A 21,895-nucleotide genomic window follows, 5' to 3' on the forward strand; every position below is an offset into this window, starting at 1 on the left:
AACACTTGTGCTTAGAGCTTCTGGTGCCACAGCCCCTCAGATTCGGTCTCCAAGTCTATCTCCAGCTTCAAACACCAAAACCATGTCAATTGGCCATCTCTTTTGTCTACGAGGCAGCTTGTATGTTTTGTGCTGTTTGTCATGGAAATGTGTCATTAGTTCTCTAACTATTTTTCAGTGAAATGACCTAATTAGACTCCAATTAGTTGAATTGTGTCTTTACACCGCCTCCTGAAGCTATATATTTGCTTGTGAGGGAGACATAAAGAAATAATAATTCACAAAATATATCTTGAGAGAGTAAAATTATTGCATTTTGGTTTTATTTCTGCACAGTATTTACCTACCATGGGTGACTTAGAACTTCAGTACCAAGATTAGAAATACTCTATTTCATAGTTTGCTTTTATAAGTTATGATTTTTTTTATCTCAAAGATACTTGCATACACCTTTGAAGCCTGTAATCATTTTAGCAATTCCAGCTGAAATACCATCTGTTCAAACTACACCTGAGAAAGCTTAGGCAGAGGTACCACCTGTAAGGTAAACCCTTGCCCGCTGACAGAACAAAAAGCTGAACAATTCCTCAACCATCTCTAGTTTGGCTCAGCTACGTCAGGTTAAGTAACCTTTCAGCGAATTCGGTCTAATGTTTAAATCAATACTGCAGAATGCAAGAGCAGAAAAAAGTTTTAAATAGCATATCTCTGTCACTAAAAGGAGACTGAAGATGCTCACGGTTTCAATTCTTTGTGTTTTCATCCCTTCATGAAACTGTTTCATGATAACAACTGGTCAGCAGAGCCCAGTAGAGTTTAGTACGAAATGACTATTCCAGACTTTACAGTAACAAAGACATGGCCAAGGCCAGCACTGCTCTCTGTATGGTTGTTCTGTATTTGGATTTATTGCAGAACTGGGATACCTTCTTATTCCTTTCAAACCACTGGCTAGTAGGCAAGTATTTTTCAGCTAGATAGCAAACAAGCATTTACTTTATTTTTATAGGTAAAGCAACCAGAAAAATCCTTCTCTATTTGCAGGAATTGCCCCTTGATGCCACAGACCATAAAAATCAAAGGCACACTGAACTAAAGCTGCTAGCAGCTGCACAGATTTCAGCCAAAGTGACATGAGAACCACTTTTCATTTGCGTAAGGCCAAGAGCCTCTCAGCTTCCCACAACGACTCTGACAGGAGGCGTTTCAAACTGCGACATCTTAGCAAGAGCCATACTGCTCATTCCAAGTTTCTTATTAAAAACACCAAGAAGAGATCAGACTATCTTTCCACAGGTTAGCTCATTTCAGTCAGCAGGATATTTTCACTGAAATCCTCAGAATCATGATTGTTTCTTTTCCTCTGGTGAGCTCTGAGTCTTTAATTAAATTTCATGTCATCTATCAAAGCATAATTACAGCTTATTGGGCTTTTTCATTCTTTTCATCCTACATAAAACCCATTTGGACTGAAAAGCATCAAGCAACAAATGCAGAGCATTTTTCTTGTATATAGATACCCCCAATACTCTTAAAAGATGCAGTCAGTGTAAAGGTCTTTATTCTTGTTCAAAAGACAGCATTATCTGCAGAATTGCATTCTAATTTTGTACTTAGAATTGACTCAATTGAAACAAACAAAAAGAGGGTGCCATTTAGCAATTCAGTAATGTATTTCCTGCAGCATTTAATTCTTCTCTCATACATTCTTGGTGCTAAACTACTGTGGTATTTCTCAACACTTCAAATATAAAACTGTTCTTCAGAACAGTCCTACTGCAATCTTGATGATAAACACAGCAGGATTTATTTGGATTTTATGGCCTAGGACTATTGAACAAAACTATGCAAAAAGAACATATAAACTTACATTAGCTGGGACAGCAGTTATGACCTTTATGGTCGGGAAAGTGTCTGGGAAGATCAGTGGAAAAATAATTAAAGCTCATTTTCAAGAGGGCAGACCACTTCTGAGGCATATAATAGTGCTCCCTGCCTGCCTGCATGAGAACAAGGCTTGAATTCACACACTCTCACAAGGAACCAGATTACAGAATGTCACATATTTCTGTGCAGCAAGCCCATTTTCTTGAAGCAGCTTAAGGTACTTGGCTTGAAAAAGCAAAAGGTTATGTTCCTCCTACCTAGCCAGTATCTGCATTCAAAATCTTCAAAACTCAAACCAGGTGGATTCAAGAAGGCAGCATGCCTACTCACTGGAAGCACACATGCTAGCCATTCAGAAATCTCACTACCAGATATTTGGGACAGTATCCCATCATTCTGCACTGCAAGCATACTTGAAATTAAAAGAAAAGGATGTCAAAAATCTTGTTCTTTATGAATTATTTTAATTAACCAAATATGAAGTGACAAACACAGGTCAAGGAAATAACATGAAACCAGCCCCACCAGCTGCCAACAGAAGGAAAACAGAAGAATAGTTGAGGATGATTTGAGGGAAAACAAGAAAGCATAGTAAGAGATGATTCCTGCCAAGAATGCCAACTAAATCATATCGTAGTTAAAATTTCATGTCAAGTGCTTAAATAAGGTGTCTGTTTTGTTTCACGCCACCATGAGTCCACAGAAAAGTAGTGAATGGGCTACCCCTGAATTCAGGGCTACAGGTCATATAAAGTGTATGTCAAATTTCTCCAAATAATGGAGATGGAGGTGGCTAAGAAGAAATAGAGAAAGTGAGGACCCTTTGATCTCCAGTCTGATCTCAGAAATGGATTGTGTTTTCTAGACCCCATAATCTTTGGCATAGGTTCCTTTTTCAAAGTTTGCGTGAGTGCTTTAACCCCATGACAGTGAAGGTCGCAGCAGTCAGTTTCTCATACACAAGGAACATAAGAGCAGCAGTAAGGACTGTCTGCAGAAGCTTTGCTTCAAGGCCTTTGTAGAGTCCCGTTAATCCAAAACGCCTACAAAACAAAACACAAGAAAACAAGTATGAATAACCTTCTTTAAGTAAACCAGTACACTACAAAGAAGAATATCACAAGTTAATGACAACTGTAAGAATATTAAATTAATTCTCGATCTCTTGAGTGCAAGCTATGTTTAATATTTTAAAGATAAAAATTCTAGAGAAAGTTTTTTGTGCCAGAAACTTGCTTCTTTTCAAGATGAGAGGTGAATTAATTGGTATCCACAGATATCCTTGATACCACTTACTGTACAGATATTTAGAAGAATTTGGTTTTGTGTACTTATTCTGCAATATATTAAAAAAACCAGATTGACTCAATTGGCAAGTTTCAGGGGGCAAAAGAAACAAAACTCAGATTTGACAATATTTTCAATATATTAGTAATGTCCAACTCTTCTGTATCATGTTAGAAAAAACATAGACAGCTCACCTCACTCTCTGTTGAAGAAGGTAAAGGACATTTCTAAGATTGCCTAGTGTTCGGTTCTCTGGGTTCAACCTGTGGCGACCAAACTGAAAAACAGAAAGAGAGCATTTTGTTGTATTACCTCCCCATGGTGCTAGGCAGAGAACTCAACACACGTGTTCAATCTGGAGAGCCTATCTTAAACCTCTTTTAAGACTTTCCAGTTTGTAGTGGCCAACAGCGAAGAACTGAGGCCAAAGCTCACACTACTGAACTTTATACAGCAAGCATTAAAACACTGCGTGCTACGATAATGTGTTCTGGTTTTAAGATGGATACTAAGAAAGTGTTACACTTGCTCATATTTGGTCTCTTTCAATTATTCTGGAGAAAACAGTTTTCAAGATCTCAAAAGCATAATTTGCACAGTCTTAGGAGAGATACAACATACAAAGCAAGTTCCTTCTGGCTTGCTCAGCTTTCATTCAGAGATTCAAAGCCTCGTACATCTGCAAACAATTATTACATGGAAATTGCATAGCTGAAATAAAAATTTATCTGCCCAGCAATGGTCTTGGAACAAAACATTTACATGTGAAATTCTGAGGAAGAATCCAAAATTGTTTGATCCCCCTACCCAGCCTAAATTTTATTTCTCTTTTACTCACTGTGTTTGCTTATCCCCAACCTGGTTTTCAGTAGGCACAATAGCTGCTGCTGTAATTGGATGTCTCAGAGTTAAACTAGCAATTTCAGCAGCTCTTTTTCTAGCATTCATTGATACTCTTATCTGATATAGCTCAATAGCACTGGCAGCAAGTTGTAACTATGAATTACCAATATACAAAGGTTGCCAAACTGGTATTTATAACAACAAAACCCCATAGCTTTTGAATCCTGTGTTATGCATCTGTTCTAAGAAAGGTGAACTTGAGCAACTGTCTGTAAATTAGGTTCTCCCACAACTTGCTCAGGCAACTGTTGTTTCTTAGGTGTACAAAATTACCACCGACAGTAAGTAAAGTATGCAAGCACATTTAGGCAGTTCAGAAATTACAATAAAATGTCCCTTGGCTGTGTGTCTTAAGAACTCAGATGGAAACAGCAGCAACAGGATGCTTTTGGAAATCTGTCTTTATTAGGCAAAAATGTGCTCACAATCCACAATCTTCTCATCAGCAACTAACTCATCTAATACTGATAAATCAAAGTTAAGGATTACTGTCAAAGACTCTGATGTACCCGCAAAAAACTGCTAATTAGGTTCCAAGTTACTGTGTCCATTTCCACCCAGATTACTCAGTGTTTCTAAACTACATTGGGATTATGTGCTTCCTTCTCCTCTCTTCACTACTATCAGACTATTATTGTACTGCAAGTAAAGTTTCACCAGGGGAAAAAAAATTTCTCCCTAGGACATCAATACTTCACCAATTACTGCAGAAGATTTCCCAAAGGGACAACATTCTATACACTTAAAGAGGCTTAAGTTTTAAAGTGAACTTTTCCACCCAGGATCACTAAGAACATTAACAGTACTACTATTTCTTCAGAGGCAAATTCAATTTACTCACTGTTTACTGCCATATGGGCTAAAGAAGAAGTTTCACTGCTTAATGAGTAACACCAGTATCATGCATTTCTAAAGACTGAAAAGGAGATAGACATACCAAATGGCAAGGCTGGAAGCTGCTTACCACTGTCTGTTACATAGGATATCTGTTAATTGCATGGAGGCAAAAACAGCACTTTGCCAAGAAGTTGAAAAAAAGGTATAGAGACTTAATCACAAAGAATATCAATAACTCTAAAACAACATTAGGTTTCTAAGGGTTTAAGGTTGAAAAAAATCTTTAACTTCTACTTTGATGATAGAACTTAACTATGATGTGTAAGTTTTTATGAATTATATCAAGCTTATGTTAGCTTGCCTGTAAATCTGCTAAAATTGTTTGCAAAAACTACTATACAAAGTATACCTCATGCAGAATGTTATTTCTGAAAATACTAAACCTTTATTCATAACTTTTTTTAACATCGCAGTGTCAGTGACAAAAACCTCCTCAAATATAAAAATGCTAGATTTAGGTTAGAAAACACATTACGAAGTAGTACAAGTTTCAACTGGACAGCACAGGCATCACAGATGCATGTTTCTGCTGTTCTCACCAGAAGTGTTCAGGGTTTCTGGCTATTACTTCTTTCATAGAACAAAGAGAAAGAAGTCACCCCTGGTAACTGCAGAACTAGATACAGTCATTGCACTCCACATCATCACAGGGAGAGGATGGAGCAGCATGGAGAAGTAGCATATAGGCCACTTTATTTTGCAGTGGGCCACTGTCAGAAGAATCCCACCGCCACCAGGCCACTGCTGGTCAGCTGTGCTCCAGAGAGGCAGCTCATCCCTGCCCAGGCCAGTCAGCAGTGAACTAGCTGATTTCAGCAGAGCAGCAGCAGCTGGTTAGTACATCCACTTGGCAGCACAACTTACCAGAGCTGCCCTTTTTTTTTTTTTTTAAATAAAGAATGACACTGTCACCAAGAGACAGAAGAATTTTGTTCAAAAAGCCAAAAGGAGACAGACAAAACATGAAGTAATAGTCACAAGATCATAACTATTTCTATAGCAGCCGTGGAGTGAGGGTTGAAGTTGTTCTATTGATGCAGCCCCATGAAAACGGTGCTGTTGTGCAATGCCAAAGCTAAAATCGAGCACTCCATCTTTCCTTCCAGTTCTCCTTCACACCCACAGAAAACACATCACAAATTAAAACCAGACTGATGTTGCAACTTATCCAAACAAAGCTCAATTTGCCTAAATGTTTTTCTGTATCTGTCACATCAGTAATAAAAGTCTGTGTTACTAAGTTTAACTGAGACACATTCAGGCTGTTAAAACAGGATAAAAGCAGTAGCTCAGCTGACCATCAGAAGTTATGAAAACTTCAGAAAAGATGACTGCTAAGAAAACTACAATGTGGTTGACACATCTACAGTATAGATGCCATTTTGTGCATCATCAGGGTGAAACAGAAAGCTGTGCAGGCACAGAAGTTTTACCCAGTGTCTTCTCAGGGTAGTAACAACCACACAGTAAATATCTTCAAGTCCTGATAGATAGTTTGAAGTATACCATTGAAATGATGTTTTTACAAACTATCAAAAATCAAGATACATTTAGCCCACTCTAATTAGAGAGAAGAAAAAGTAAAATAACTACAAAATCACACAAAAATCACTTTTTCCAGATGAAAAATTAACTAGAAAAATGCCCTGTTAGACAAGTCTGAAAAGCAATATCCTTAGCATGGAAGGCTCATGTTCAATAGCTCAACTAATTCTCTAAATTTGTAGAAGCTTTAGAACATATCTAATGGCTTTACCATACATGCAAGTTAGGACTTCTCCTTACTTCGGAAAATAGACTTTTATTTCATGTGGAAACATTTAGTAATATTTAACTGTTATAAAAGCCATCAAGAAACAACTTTAAAAAACAAATTAAAGAGCATAGAAATTAAACTACAATATGCTTGCTTATGTGGCAAGGTCTCTTCCCCCACCCTAACCTTGTCTTGTTGCAATATTATAACAATATTGGTACATACTGAAGGCAGCAGCATTACCCAGCATACATACAAATTGCAAGTGAGAATAAACTCAAGTGTTTCTATTACCTCTACAATTAGTGTACAAGGCCAGGCAAGCGGTTAAATATATTATTTATGAGGGAGCTCAGCTTCTCCAATGAATCACATTCGGGCTACTGACAAGGTCAGGCCATCATCTGAATAAAACAAAACCTATGAATAAACCTTTTTTTGGGTTACCCTAGGTCATCTGGAAACAAACTGGATTTAGAGGATTTAATTTTAACTTCCCACTTGACGCATCATCTATTTACATTCAAAGAAGTAAATCTACATTTTTGTAGTGCCTTAAAGCAGTATTGTCCATCAGCTTCTGTGAGACACTGTGCTAATGCATTATGTTGTCAATCCTACCAGCTACTTGAAACATATGTGCACCAGTAATACCAAGTTCTATCAAAATCTGCCAGTACTGGATCAAAGAAGAGAGGCATCCTTAGCGGTGACCCGCACTGTGCAAAAGGAGCTCCCAAAATGGCAAGTCCATTAACATGAAGAAAAACAAGCCATGTGAACAGGGCTTGCATTATACAGAATAAGTCAGAAGCAGTTACCCAGAAATTAAATTATTACTTACCCGCAGAATTGACTGCACTGTCTGCAGAGGATACGTGAGAGTGGTGGCAACTGCTTTGGCTATTGCACCAATGACAAAAGCATCCAAAGACGTCAGCTGTTCAACAGATAAAGAACATATTACTTCTGCATAGTACCAAACCAGCCAGTTACCTGTATGTGTCTGGTGATTCTGTACTGTTACTCGCTACCGGGTTACCTAAGTATCTTTGCCATAAAGATTTCATTAAGTCTCTGGTCTTCTAAGTTTAAGGACTTAGTTATAGCTCAAAAAACTTTCCCACAACTAAGGTTTAATTGTAACTTCCGCTTGTTCACCAACTTTTGCATTTCTCACTTGCTCACTATAACTTGGTTACTGAAACATAGTGGAGATAAAGCTATACAGTTAGACCAAAGTAAAGCACCAAGAGCAGATAAAAGATAAGGGAAGTGGCACTTGAACATACCATCAATGCATGACCGTTTCAGTTTTTGCAACTTTTAAACTAACAAGTCACACAGTACTTGTGAAGAAGTGACAATGAAAGACTACTTGAACGTTACTCTCTAATCCCAAGACATAATCACTACACTATCAGTCAGAATTTTAGTCTTGATTACATTGGCTAAAAATCTCAGCTCCTATTAGTTAAGAATACCTGCTCCAAGCCCATCAAAAGACTATAACGTTCCATGATACACCAAATACGTTGCTATGTTGTCCAAAATAAAAATGTCTACAGAAAGACCATTGCTAAGGGAAAAAAGTATTTTACCTCTCCACTGATCATAGACAAAACATGCCCTAATTTAAAGTAGAACTGATTTATTTCTGTGTTTATTTTAAATCACTATAGCAATTATCCAACAGGCAACTAACAATGCAGAGGCAAGCTCAGCTCGTCAGTCAAAAAATGTATTATCCATAATGTAAGTGGATAGATCCAGCCAAATGCATTCTAAAGTCACAAATTAACAGCAAAGCACTGCAGCTTAAACATATAGTCTGTTACGACATCCTAAAATGTAACACAAATGCTTTTCAACTTGCTAGGATCATGAGTTCAGGTGACGTGCTCTATCTGATATAGAGAAATAAGAAAAAGAATAAAGAAGGGGACTATAAAGCAGGGACAGAAAAATGATTCTATGTCTATCTAGAGAATCGGGTAGGTTCCATTGCAATACTGTGTTCAGTTCTAGTGCTGATCCTTGGAAAAAGGATATTGAAAAAAATGAGGGCTTCAAGAAAAAAAAGTGTTATTAAAATGACAAAGTCCAGAACAAATCTGTGATACTTGAAAGTCTCAATATACTTTATTTACTGAAGAAAGGGTTACGAGGCAACTTCAAAACAGTTTGTACGTACATACTTATAAAACAGATAGATTAGAATTGAAATCTCTACTTTAAATCAAGACCTGTGAACAGCTACACACAAATGTGGACAAGAGATGCAGTTTAATTTTTACAGGAAGAGGAATTAACCCCAGGAATATCTTCCCCAGGGACATGAAAGAGTCACGTCTCACTTCACAATCATGGATCTTTTTTAGAAGACATACTAATTCAAAAAAAGCCTCAAAAGTACAAGAACCAAAACCAAACCTACAGTTCTGAATTTGCTCAAGTAACATATGTCAAAGAACCTGTCTTATAACAGAATGTCCCATTACGTGGCCTCAAAACATACTCACTTGCAGCTGCTTTTTCAAAAGCTTCCGTTTAAAGCCTTCATAAAACATGAACTGTATGGCAGGATTGAAGACGAGCAGCAAGGAGGGAAAAGTCCCATTCCATAAAGCTAAGACTCCTTCATCTCTTATTATCTGATGAAAGGCATCTGAGGGGAAAGGTAGAAAAAAAAATTCCTTAAAATTTTGAGTATAAAATTCTGACTGTAGAAGATGAGAAAAATTACACTTAAAGACTAATAGTCCAGGTGTAAAAAATTCACTGCAGTTTTCTATGTTACTTTTCTTCCATTCTAATCGGGAATTTACTGGAAAATAGTGACAAAAGAGGTTTTTGCTCACACTACCATTAAGGTAATCTACACAGCCACTTTTTTGGTACAAACTCAGCATCAACATTAAGGTCTTCCAAACCATTTACAGAAAAACAATATTTATTATTTATTTTTAAAAGGAAGACAACCTGAACATGTGGCCGATTAAGAGATTAAGGTGAGTGAAGTTCAATTTGCAGATTCTCTGTCCAGACTCAGACTCCCAGCTACCACCTCACTGGTCTCACTACTACTCCAGAATTTATATGACAAGATACTTGCCTTTGCAAAGGGTATTTTCCTTACAGGCGGGCACACTACAAACTCTTAATTACCATCAGAAATGGCCAAGTCCAGTTTCCTGTAAAACTCAATGACTGCAAAGTGGCAGGGAAGCACAGATATTCCAGTGTGTAATTGTTTATGTGAAAAGTCCTCAAACTTCAGAGTCCTTGATATACTTATTTTAACAAACTTCTCTTTGGTTGAAGACAATAACAGGTGCTTACCTATTATGCCTTTATAATTGGTTGGTACAATGTCTTCATTTCTAAATTTTGCTCCCTGCAGCTTCAGACGTGTGTTCACAACCCAAAGAGGAGTGGTCAAAAGGACATTCACTACACCTAGTGCAAAACACACCACAAAGAAAGTCAGCCAGAACCAGAAGATTTCAATAGTTTCTTATCCCCCTTAGCCCCAGTTCACACACTACTGAAACTACTGGGAAGAAGAAACAGCCCATGGCAAAAGTAAACTGGTAATTCGTAATAAACTACTTCGGTATCCCCCAAACAGAGCAGCCAATTTTATGCCATTGGGAAGACATTGCTGCTGCTCTTTCCCCAAACTAAAAAAAAAAAAAAAAAAAAACACCAAAAAAACCAAAAACCACCCCCCCCCACCCCCCCCCCCCCACCACATCAAATATGAACATGTTTGAAGGAATCTTAAATGAAATTGTTACTTTGCTGCATACTACACCACACTGGAGCACAAGATATTCTACTTTTCATGCCCTAGTTCACACCATGACTTGCTGCCCACCTACTTTCAGAAACAGTGATAAAGTTAGAAGGATTATTTTATGAGGAGAGATCAAACCAGATAAATGCATGCAGCTTCATTACCAGAAGACAGCTCCTACACTGCCAAAAGAATGAGAATATCTGGTTTCTAGATTCAGTAAATATACTTAAAGGGGAAACACAGGATTCTGCAAATATTTTAAATAAGGCTTAGAAGCGTTGGGAAATTATACACAATAACAAATCCCAAAAGTAAAGTCTGAAAGCTGCATATCAGGAAGTAGAATGGGGGAGAAGAAATGGACAAACACACATAAGGCTGCAACAAATAGATATTGCAAAGTACAGTTCTAAAATAACAGGGAGAAGGATTAAAAGTGGCATTACTTCTGCAATCACCTAGTACAGGTCTTTCCTGTTAAGACCCGAGGCAGTTACTTTGAAGTAACTATGTAAAAACAAGCTTCTGATCTTTCTTATTAATACTTCTGCATCACAGGAATTACCAATTGCTTCTCCACTGGTTTGCTTTGTCTGGCTGACAGACTGAATTATTCTGTTTTATTGAGTTGGACACAGTATGTCACTATCAAGAACAGTAAATCTGCAAAAGCTGAAGCTCTACTACCTACATCGTGCCTGTTTGTTCTTTTTCTTCTCTTTTAAGAGGGTTCAGGAAAGCAGAATATAAACATAATATTTCAGCAACCTCATAAAGCCTATATTCAGCTTGAAAAAAGTTTTAAACAAAATCAAGCACTAGATAAGGTAAGCCACACTAACCTCTCTTAACCAAAGTCAAGGTGATTACATTATGGAGCAACAGGTGAGAACACAATATACTTGTAATTTCTCACCCAGACTCAGTTAAAGGAGATAAAACTTTATTTTCCAGAGTGGGAAGGCAATTTTTAAAAAATATATTTTTTCCAAGCTGTATTTGCTTGGAAAAATAGAAATGAGAGATGGAGAGGGAAAATTAGTAAACACATCAAGTGGAGTTTTTCAATTTACGCCAGGTATTATTCCATAGTAAGGATAGAAACCACAGACATTGAAGAAGTCATTTAACTAACAAGCTATTACCCTAATTCCTGTAGCCTTTGTTTCAGAATCTAATTATAATAAAGTTTCCCTCAGTGAAAAAGCAGAGTTAAAAATTTCTTTCCTCATTTTCCCCCAAGTATTCAGCAACTGGTAAATGAGGAAAGAAATTCACAATGAAAGTACAAGAAACTAGCAAAAATTAAACAACCACCACCACCTCCCCAGTAATCAAAAGCCTTTTTTGTATGCGATTATATATATATATATATATTTTTTTTTTTTTTAAAATATCAGTTTGTTTCAGTGTGGTTGCATGAGCAATTGTTCCTGTAGAACGAGTACAGGCCAATACTTGCACACAGGAGTAATTTTTCACCTAGGATTTCCTAGAAAAGCCACTAATGTCATTATTTCTTCAAAGAAGCCACTGTAGCACCCATACGAGAGCAAGGGATGAAAAGAATATAAAGTTCCCACTGTACTTGCACACATATGGGGACTTACTGTTACTTTCAGATCATGACCCATAAAGAAGCTGAAAACTGGCACTAAAAGCTCTTACTTGTCCTAACAAAATATTTCAGAATTGGCATATAACTTTCCCTCTGAAAAAAGTATCACCTCTCCCTGCCACTTGTCTTCAACATTCAAAAAAAGATGATGCCATGGTAAACAGGACACCAGCCAAATAAAACACTAGACTGCAACAGCACTGTGCTGTGGGCCAGAATTCACAACAGAAACAGTTTATGCACCTACTTATGAGGTGAAGGAGGACACAGAAGAGCAACCAACCAAAGCTGTGCAACACAGCAGGTCTGCACACAGTGAGAGACAGAAGCACTTGGTGTGATCTCGGGTGGACTTCACAAAGAAAAACATTGGATAAAATAAAATACATTTTTGATGAAATTGAGACTTAAGTATTACCTGCAACGACCCCAAGAACCAGGTCTTTTCCAGTGGTTGAATGCTGACCTTTGACCCAGAGAGCTTTAAGACTATTAAATGTATAAAAATAAACAAAATTGGAGCAGCAAAGGCTGGAGATAACAGGGAACCATCCTCGATACGGTGCCAACCTAAAGGAGAGGAAAAAGTCGTGGTAAGGGATCAAGCAAACTGTTCCTAAGATCTGCCTGATTTCATATGTTGGTGGAGGGACCCAGAGATACAATACTGTGAACTACATACACTGTTAACTAAATATGTCTTGATCATTAATGGTAACAAAATATACTAAACTCCTGACTGTACTATAAAAAATTAGCCACTTATAAATGATAATAACCAGGGATAATTCCATTAAAGAAGCTGTAAAGGCAGAATACATTTGGGCTCACTGACTTCAAAAGTATTTGCTTTCTACCAACAGCCAGCAATGAGCTACAAACATCCAGGGGATTAACAGATCTTTGAAGTATGTATGCTAGCATATAGACTGATATAGTCAGTTCAAACCATATACTAAAACATACCAAGGCATGAGGAGAATTTGCCTCCCCATTGATAAATTGACTTGTCAGTTCAATACAACAAAATAACACCCCAGTAGATTCTCACATCTCCAAGGAAACAAAGCAATGCTTAACATAGCTGGAAAAAAAATTAAGACAACTACTCCTTCAATAAAAAAAAAAAACAATCCAAACCCAAACAAAAACTAAAACAAAACAAAAAACTCAAACAAACAAACAACAACAAAAAAACTAGAGCCAGGAGAAAGAAAAAAAAGTCTGGATTCTTGCATAGAATTTAAAGATGGAAGAACGGTTACTGAAATTAATATTCTTTACTAAGGAAAGTTTTCCAAAGAGATATGAGATATGCAGGTGCAAGAAATTTCTAATAAATGCCTTGCAGTAAAGTCTACAGCAAATCAGCTGGGTGAGAAAGAGAGACATTACCTATTAAAATTTAACTAAAGTAATCACAGATGAAAAACTGAATTACTGATTTTTTTTGTTTGTTTCACAGGAAAAGTAAGTTGACCACTTTTTCAGGCTTTTAATTTCAGTTAACCTCTTAATTTTTCTTTTTTAGGTTGTTTTTCTTTTTGTTTTTTTTTTTCAAATGAAGTTTACTTGCCACCCTCATGTGACAAATGTAATGCCAGAATATGAACAACAGAGATCACCAACTGCCTGAGAAGTACTCTTGCATACAACTGTCAACTGCTCAAGTTCAAAGGTGGCAAAACATTATTAGCCAAGCTAAAATTTTGTCAGCTTTAAGCTCTTTGTCAGCTGGAAGCTCTAGTCTACAGAAGAGTTCCACAGATTCACTTAGGAAAATACTTGTAACAAGGACACGCATACAACTGTTCTTCCAAGACAGCTCAGCTCAGACTGTGTGGCAAATAAAGCACAGCATTGGTGAAATTTGACTGCTTGTAGACAGAGCTTCAATCTCATCAGCATGAAGAGTTACTTGTTGTTTACTTCCACATCCTTAGGAGGAGAAAAAACCCAACTGGGAAACATGTCTCAATTCTCCTGTTGAAAGTGTCCCAGCTTCCCAAGAGTTTCATCTTGGTTATGAGAAATGGACACACCCAAGAATCCAGGCAGACAAAGCTGGTTTATCAGGTACATGAAGGTACATTTGTGTACAAACTTGCATTTCCTGAAGACACACAGCTACTCCCTAGTGGAGGCACAGTTACATGACTGAACAGCTTGATTGCATAAGAAAGTTAATTTGGATTAGCTCAAGATGAGCACATAGGATTGTGTAAATCATATCACATTTCTATGAAGACATTTTAATTCAAAGTAAAAATCTGTCCACATGGGATAACTATTCCACTTTAAGAGCAAATTCAAATTAGTTGTAGATCTTGCCTACAGGAAGAAAAGAGGAAAATTAGTATCTACTCACAGGCCTTCTTCTTTGATTATTTCCAATAGGACTGCCGGTGTTGTCTTAGACTTCCGCTTCTCATCAACTGGAAAACAAAGGAATCAGTGTTTTAGATTATTCTGAGTTTTAGCACTCATTTTTCAACTCTTCATCCTACCTATTCTGAAAATACACCAGAAGAGCATGTTTGTTCTTCCTCATAAAGGACAGACATTCCCTGCTTCTGTAGCAATTCCAGAAAGCATCTCCTTATTTTCACTTGCTAGGTAAGGCTATCTCCTTTTTTTAAAAAAAAATTTTCCCCAGACTAGCACGTTCTGTTGGGCACTAGAGTATCTGCAGTTACCAATTCCTAAACCGATAACTGTGCCATGAACTGAGCTTAGGTTCACCTCAGGTAAGAGACTCGAGCAGGGCCTGCCCAACTCACTTCAGAATTGCACCTTGGACTCCAGATCCAGCATCACTAGCAGAGCAACCTCTTACAGTTAATCTACAAACAGCAAAGCCTTAGCAAAACACTGTCTCGCCTGGCTTCAAAGCTGCTCAACAGTGATATGGTGCTAATTTCTCAACCACATATTTCTGACAACCTGGCTGATGATCTCCCTCTAGTTCCTAAAAACGCTTTAGTCACTGTACTAAAATGCTTGGTGATTTTGAGACTTTTGATTAGGAGACAGAGCATTAGAACAACCTTATACTCAGATTGCATTTTTGTAAATATTGGACATTCCTACTCCCAGTTCTCACCATGACTTTTCCCTTTAACCCATTCTAAGGAATAATTCTAGACTAGTTTATCATGACACTGCCCCTCTTCTCAGCAGCCAAAAGCAAAAACATACAAATGTAATACTGTGTAATCTCACATCTTTATTTTTATTTTTGGTCTCAGATAACCATTTTAAATCCATGTCTGGCCACATATCACACAGCCTTTTACAGCTAATTAAAAGGTTGCACAGTACTTTCAAAAGGGAGAATTACCTTCACCTGGAGAAGTGGTGTTAGTGCTTAAATAGTGTTAGTGTTATGCAAGTAAGATTCCTGGTCATGCAAGATAGGTCCCCCTGCAACCACCCAAACAGAAATGAACAGAAACATCGTTATATAAGGAAACTAGAGTTTTACACTTACCCTGAAGTCTAAGCCTAGCTGTATCCAAAGGAAAAAATACAGTCATTGCAGTCATACTGCCCTGAAAAACAAAATAAACTGGCTATATAGTGTATCAGTTGCTTGTATAGATGACTGCCAGACTCACTGCAGCCCTTCTACCCCCAAATCAGTCTACTCAGTGAGTTTTAATAAAAGGGATAAATTCCATATATAATAGTGCCCATTTGAAGCCTTTTTTGGTCCCATGCTTACAAGCGAGGTCTTTTCCTCTTTTATTAGATCAAGCTGAAATGAAAACCATTAGAAACTTTTTGCCCACAGATAAAGTTTTCAAGCGTGAGAGCTGATAAAGTGGGCATCAGGAGACAAACCTATTTCACTTTGTCTACTTCACATTAGTCTCAGTACCAAACTTGTTTTGTTTTCATTTTTGCTTTTTAAAAAAAGACAGACAACTTTGACACAAGCAACCTTTGTGTTACAATAACATTGTTTTGACTTAAGAAAAAAACCCCAAACTTTGGTTTGTTAAAAAACCTGACAGTGCAAGTTTTTCAGCACTTAATCTAGCATTGTACTTAATTCCAATTTAGGCAGTAAAGATACCTACCTACCAAGACACCCCCTGTGGCATGAATTACATACAATGAATTAAATCGTGACCTAGATGTAACAAGATTCAGATCTTGTGAATCCCAAGCTCTCTTCACTGCTTGTGCAATACAAGTATTAAAGCCTCTAAACAGAAAAGCCAACAGCCACTATTTGCAAATGCCTTTATCTTCCATACCGGCCACCGTTCCCTTTCAACCACCATTCAGCTTCTTCATTCTTCAGTACTCTTAACATTAATATTACACAGCTTTTGGAAAAGATATCTAACTGAAGAAGACCCTGGGTTGGTGTAAATCTGTTAACGCTCTACAGTAGTATTAAACACATTAAGTGGCTGCTAAAGCTGTGGCAGTCTTCTGTTAGTAGCCATGCAAACTGTTTTAATGGTGGGAAGGTCTACGATGTGGCAAGTCACACAAGCACTGTGTTTAAAGCACACTGCACAGTCTGACTTGAACTTCTCTAGTGCTATGTTATGACAGCTATTCAAGCGAGTTTTGCCTCTGGAAACACTCCAGCTCCTCAGCAGGCTGCTTGGACCTATCCCTACAACCAGCAACAGAAGATGATTTTTCATGTGGTGCTTCCTCACTAAGACAATGCTTGGTTGAAGTCTTAGCAAGACTCTAGGTTTCTCCAGTTTTCATAACACCAGGTAGGAGATGAAAGGAAACACTTGGCCATAACTACCTGGTTATTATAACCCATTTATTTTGGGCTCTAGCCAAAACGGTTGGTTCTGCTCTCCCACGTACTTGTCCTATGTCTGTTCATCCTCATTACCTATTGTGCACACAGCTGAACAGCAAATAGGATTAAAGAACCCATCTGACTGAAAATTTACAAAAAATAAATTTCAGTTACAAGGCTAATGCCAGCACAAAAAAGTGCCAGAAGGAGCCAAAATACACCTCCTAATGAGCTGCATTACAGCAACCCTGAAGGCAAGCTCGAAACAGTTACACACACAAATCTATGTGCTGAACAGCCACAAGACCGCACAGTCATCACAAGTTCCAGCGTTCCCATCTCAATTTATCCTGGTTCCATCCTCCCAAAGTGAGATTTTTTCCTGAATCCAACTCTCAACACAATCCACCATACAGCAACACAAACATTTCAACTCAAAATCAGAAAACGGAAATTGGGAAATAGTCAGGGAAGTGGCACACAGGACAACTGGACGGATACCAAGTACAAAATAGAATATTTAAGTTGGACTTACTATGATCATCTGGTTCAACTGTCTGACCACTACAGGGCTGATCAAAAGTTAACGCATATTACTAAAGGCATTACCCAAATGGCTCTTAGACACTGACAGGCTTGGACATCCACCACCTCTCTAGGAAGTCTGTTCCAACGTTTGGTCACCTTCTTGGGTGATCAACCTTCTTAATGCCCCGACTAACCTTCCCTGGTGCATCTTCCAACCATTCCCATGCAGTGAGCCTTACAGGCTGCTTAAAACTGTCTTGAAACATATATGAAGCTACAGCTCAACAGAATGTCACAAGATAGCTCAGCCAATCTAACAGATTACTGCCAATAAAAGATAATTTGTACCCTCTCCCCTCCTTTTGCTAAATAGAGGAAAATAAAGTCAAAAAAAGCGGAGTTATTTTCCTGCCAGGTTTATAAATGGATCAACTCCACTACATGGCAAGGAGACTGCCAGAAGCATCACATGGAAGAGACAGGATCTCATGGCTGGAAGGGAAAGGAGAGGGATGAGCAGGACCAGCCCTTCCCCCAGCAACAGAATTCTCAAGATGGGCTCAGACTCCTTACTGAATCACACTTGAGACCAGCAGGGAAAGTAACCCCTATTACTGATTGCAGGAACACAAACTGAAATGTATGACCCTGTACTGTTGGAAGGGTGAGGTTTTACTGTCTGTTGTCCCACCACCTCCCTGTCAGTTTGCCAAGTCAAGTCATACGTTCACTGAATAACCACTAGGACAAGTAGAACTGGCTTGAACAATCCCAGCTCTTGGTCAACAGTATTTGCATCCCTGTCTCCTCCGTTCTGGTGGCATAACTTTTTGGGCACCTACACAATGGTGCAGACAAGGAAACTAAACTGGCTGAAAGAAAAGCTTTTTCCGCTGGGTTACTACTTCAGTCACAGCACCAAGTAAAGAAGTGTACAGTAGCCAAGAGGTGGCAGTAAGTGGCCACAACAAATGGCCTGAGGTGACCGCTCCCAAGAAGAGGGGTGCAGCACCACAGCCTAAAGTTTGGTTTTCTAAAAAATAATAATAAAATTTTTAAAATAATAAAAAAAAAAACCCCACTTGTCAGCCAACTTTCAGAGTTAAACAAAGCCGCTTACCTGCTGCCATGGTACTCCTATAAAATTTACGTTCCTACAGCTTTCATAACAGGCAGGTTACTTGAAAGCTATACATACAGTTAAAGAATACATATATAATTCAATTAAAGATCACAGGAAATCAAGTAATTATTTTTCAGTTGCTCAGAAAGCTATTAATTTGTCTCATGTGTGACTAGGTAGTCTAGAAAATACATGACCTTTCACCATACTAGAACAGAACTAAAAATTATCATGTTGTGATCAGACATGTTCTTCTGACTCATAACCTCAGCACAGTTCTGTGGGTTGCTTTTTCTTTTTTCAAATTCTTACATCACATCTGCACACCAGTGTGCTTTATAATAATTTAAACAAATGGTGAGACAACATCAGAACAGTTAGTACCCATGTCAAAGATTTTGCCAGAATTTATATGTTACAGCAGCAAACAGAAATCTCGGAGTCAATGAGCATATCTTTACTATAACAAAAACCAAACAAACAAAAAAACAACACCCACATTCAAAAAACAAAACCAAACAACAAGGTTTACATCATGGGAGAAGGGGGGAGAAAAAAAAAGCCACCTCATTTTCCAAAAAATTCTTGCTCCAGAGTTTTAAATTGTTTATGAATATTGGAGAAAGCAAGTGGAAGTTACAAGGGTACACAAGTCCAATTACTCAAAAAAGCTGTCTTCCTTCACAACAACATCACTGCAACAGAGATATAAGCATCTTCAAATACAATAGGGAACTTCTACTAACTTAATTAACACCACCAGCAGACTTAAGATATAATTTTATCATGCGTATTAAGTTTATGGCTAGATTATAAATTTGGTTCAGATCACAAGGTTTGTTCAAGAGCATAGCCAGATTATAGTGATCTGTATCCCTGAGTGAGAAGCTGCCAGTGAGGGCTAGACAGTATTACCAACTTCTGTACACCAGCAAAAGGAGAGCGAGTAGTATTTCTATAAAGAGAACATTTGACAGAGTTCCGTTTTTTGAAAGTGGGAACAAAATCTTTGTTGCCTTTGAAGCTAAAACAAGCAGATTTGAGACACTTTAAAGAATTGACAATAATCCCATGTTTGTGATAAAGACAACACAACATTTCAAGTCTTTCTTTTTATTTCTATGGGAAGCCAATTTAGAATCACTCTTTATTGTTCAGTAACATTTAGTGACTTTCATCCTCTACAAGACATTGTGAGTTATTTTAAGGACTCATATTAGAACAGGAAGTTTTGCCAGAACGGTACATCAGCAACTGCTAAAATACATATTTAGGTGTTCTTGCCAACCTGGAGCAACCCAGGAGTAAAGATGCATCTGCTTGCTTGAAATCCATCAATACATCTGGTCCTACATGCTACAATGTGCTGAAATTCTTTATCTGTTGGAAGTACAAGACTGATCTGCTATTTACAGAGCTAGCACTCATTGTTTCAACGGCTGTGCACACTATGAAATCTAGAGACACTTAACACTGCTTTTTTATTTACCAGCGTCATAGGAAAAATTTAATTCAATAACCTATAAAAACTTTCCCTAGGTGCATCGTGCTTGCTTCGTGTTTTGATCAACACCTATGCCTTGCCTCATGCTTCCTAAGTTCCAAGTATTCATGAGACAATCACAGAATGCAGATGCTTAGTACAAATCTTAATTTCCACAGGTGAAGTGTTGACTCTCTAACTTCTGGGAGGCTTACGTGTTCATAGTTAATTTGATGCACGACTTCAGATGCTGATGGGCTCGCTTTCTAAGTGAGCACACCTGCAGTAGCAATTGGGCTCAGAGAAAGCTCCAGCTGCTCAGGAGAGCCAGCCTCAAGATTTATGAAATCCCACATCCAAAACCAGCAAAGAGCAAAACTAGGGGTTTGCAAGCATGCTTGCATAGGATGGGTGACGGAGCTGAGACTCGGTGTCAGGGAGCCATACAATCACAGAATAGTTTGGGCTGGAAGGGACCTTGAAAGGTCATCCAGTCCAACCCCCTGCAATGAGCAGGGACATCTTCAACTAGATCAGGTTGCTCAGAGCCCCGTCCAGCCTGACACTGAATGTTTCAGGGATGGGGTCCTCATCCCCAACCCTCTTCTTGGGATCGTGAAGGGCCTGGGCACGACCGCGCACGGGTCACGCCGCACTGCCCTGGGCTCCCCGACTCCGCCCCCCACCGCAGCCGCCCCCTCGGGCGCGGCCCCTCAGTCGAACAAAGGCTCAAGTCGGCCCGCGGCCTCCTCAGCGCCCCCCAGGAGGCTGGCACGGCTGCTCCGCCCGCCCGCGCACCGGGGCACGCGCCCCCGCCAGACCCCTCCGCCCCGTCACTGCCAACGGCCGACGCCAAGCAGACCCCTCCTTCCGCCCACCCGGCGCCGCCCGCAACGGCCCCACGGTGTAAGCGCCCGACCCGCTCACTCACCACAGCCCCGGACACGGCGTGCACCAGGCTCTCGTAGGAGACGATGGAAGCCATGGCGGCGGCTTTCGCGGGCTCCGCCGCCAGCCGGCACGGCTGCTCCGCGGCACCGCCGAGATCCGCGCTGCCACCGGCCGCCCCGGCTCGCGCCATGGCTCCCGCCCTCCTGTCACGTGCCGACTCGCACCGCCCCCCCACCGCCACAGCCCCGCCCTCCGGCGGGTCCGGCGCATGCGCGCTGAGGCGCCTCAAGCCGCGGGTGGAGGCTGGTGCTCGGCGCTTCGCTGAGCGGGAGCGGCCGAAGGTTCGGGGCTGGAGCGCTCCGTGAGAGCTGCCGGGTGGGAAAGGACCTGGGGGTGCTGATCGACAGCCGGCTGAACATGAGCCCAGCAGTGTGCCCAGGTGGCCAAAAAGGCCAACAGCATCCTGGCTGGTATCAGAAATAGTGTGGCCAGCAGGACCGGGGCAGCAATTGTCTCCCTGTATTTGGCGCTGGTGAGACCGCACCTCAAATACTGTGTTCGGTTTTGGGCCTCTCACTACAAGAAGGATATTGAGGTGCTGGAGAGAGTGCAGAGGAGGACAACGAAGCTGGTGAGGGGTCTGGAGCACAAGTCTGATGAGAAGCAGCTGAGGGAACTGGGGCTGTTCAGCCTGGAGAAAAGGAGGCTGAGGGGAGACCTTATTGCTGTCTACAACTACCTGAAAGGGGGTTGTAGCATGGAGGGGGTTGGTCTCTAAAGTAGCAAGTGATAGGATGAGAAGAAATGGCCTCAAGTTGTTCCAGGGGAGGTTTAGATTGGATATGAGGAAAAATTTCTTCCCAGAAAGGGTTGTCAGGCATTGGAACAGGCTGCCCAGGGAAGTGGTGGAGTCACCATCCCTGGAGGTATTTAAATGATGTAT

General features: G+C 39.7%; 1 protein-coding gene across 1 annotated transcript; it reads right to left on the reverse strand.

The window, feature by feature from the left end:
• Positions 1 to 2,410: 2,410 nt before the first annotated feature.
• Positions 2,411 to 21,142, reverse strand: SLC25A17 (solute carrier family 25 member 17; the record flags this gene model as incomplete). Its single annotated transcript, XM_080354949.1, has 9 exons — positions 2,411 to 2,930; positions 3,369 to 3,451; positions 7,575 to 7,670; positions 9,253 to 9,398; positions 10,073 to 10,189; positions 12,569 to 12,720; positions 14,519 to 14,585; positions 15,641 to 15,701; positions 20,993 to 21,142. The coding sequence occupies 9 exons, from the start codon at positions 21,140 to 21,142 to the stop codon at positions 2,783 to 2,785; spliced, it is 1,020 nt and encodes a 339-aa protein (XP_080211075.1). The 3' UTR covers positions 2,411 to 2,782.
• Positions 21,143 to 21,895: the final 753 nt, after the last annotated feature.

Source organism: Nesoenas mayeri, assembly GCF_963082525.1.
Source record: "Nesoenas mayeri genome assembly, chromosome: 1".
Classification (NCBI taxonomy): Eukaryota; Metazoa; Chordata; class Aves; order Columbiformes; family Columbidae; genus Nesoenas; species Nesoenas mayeri.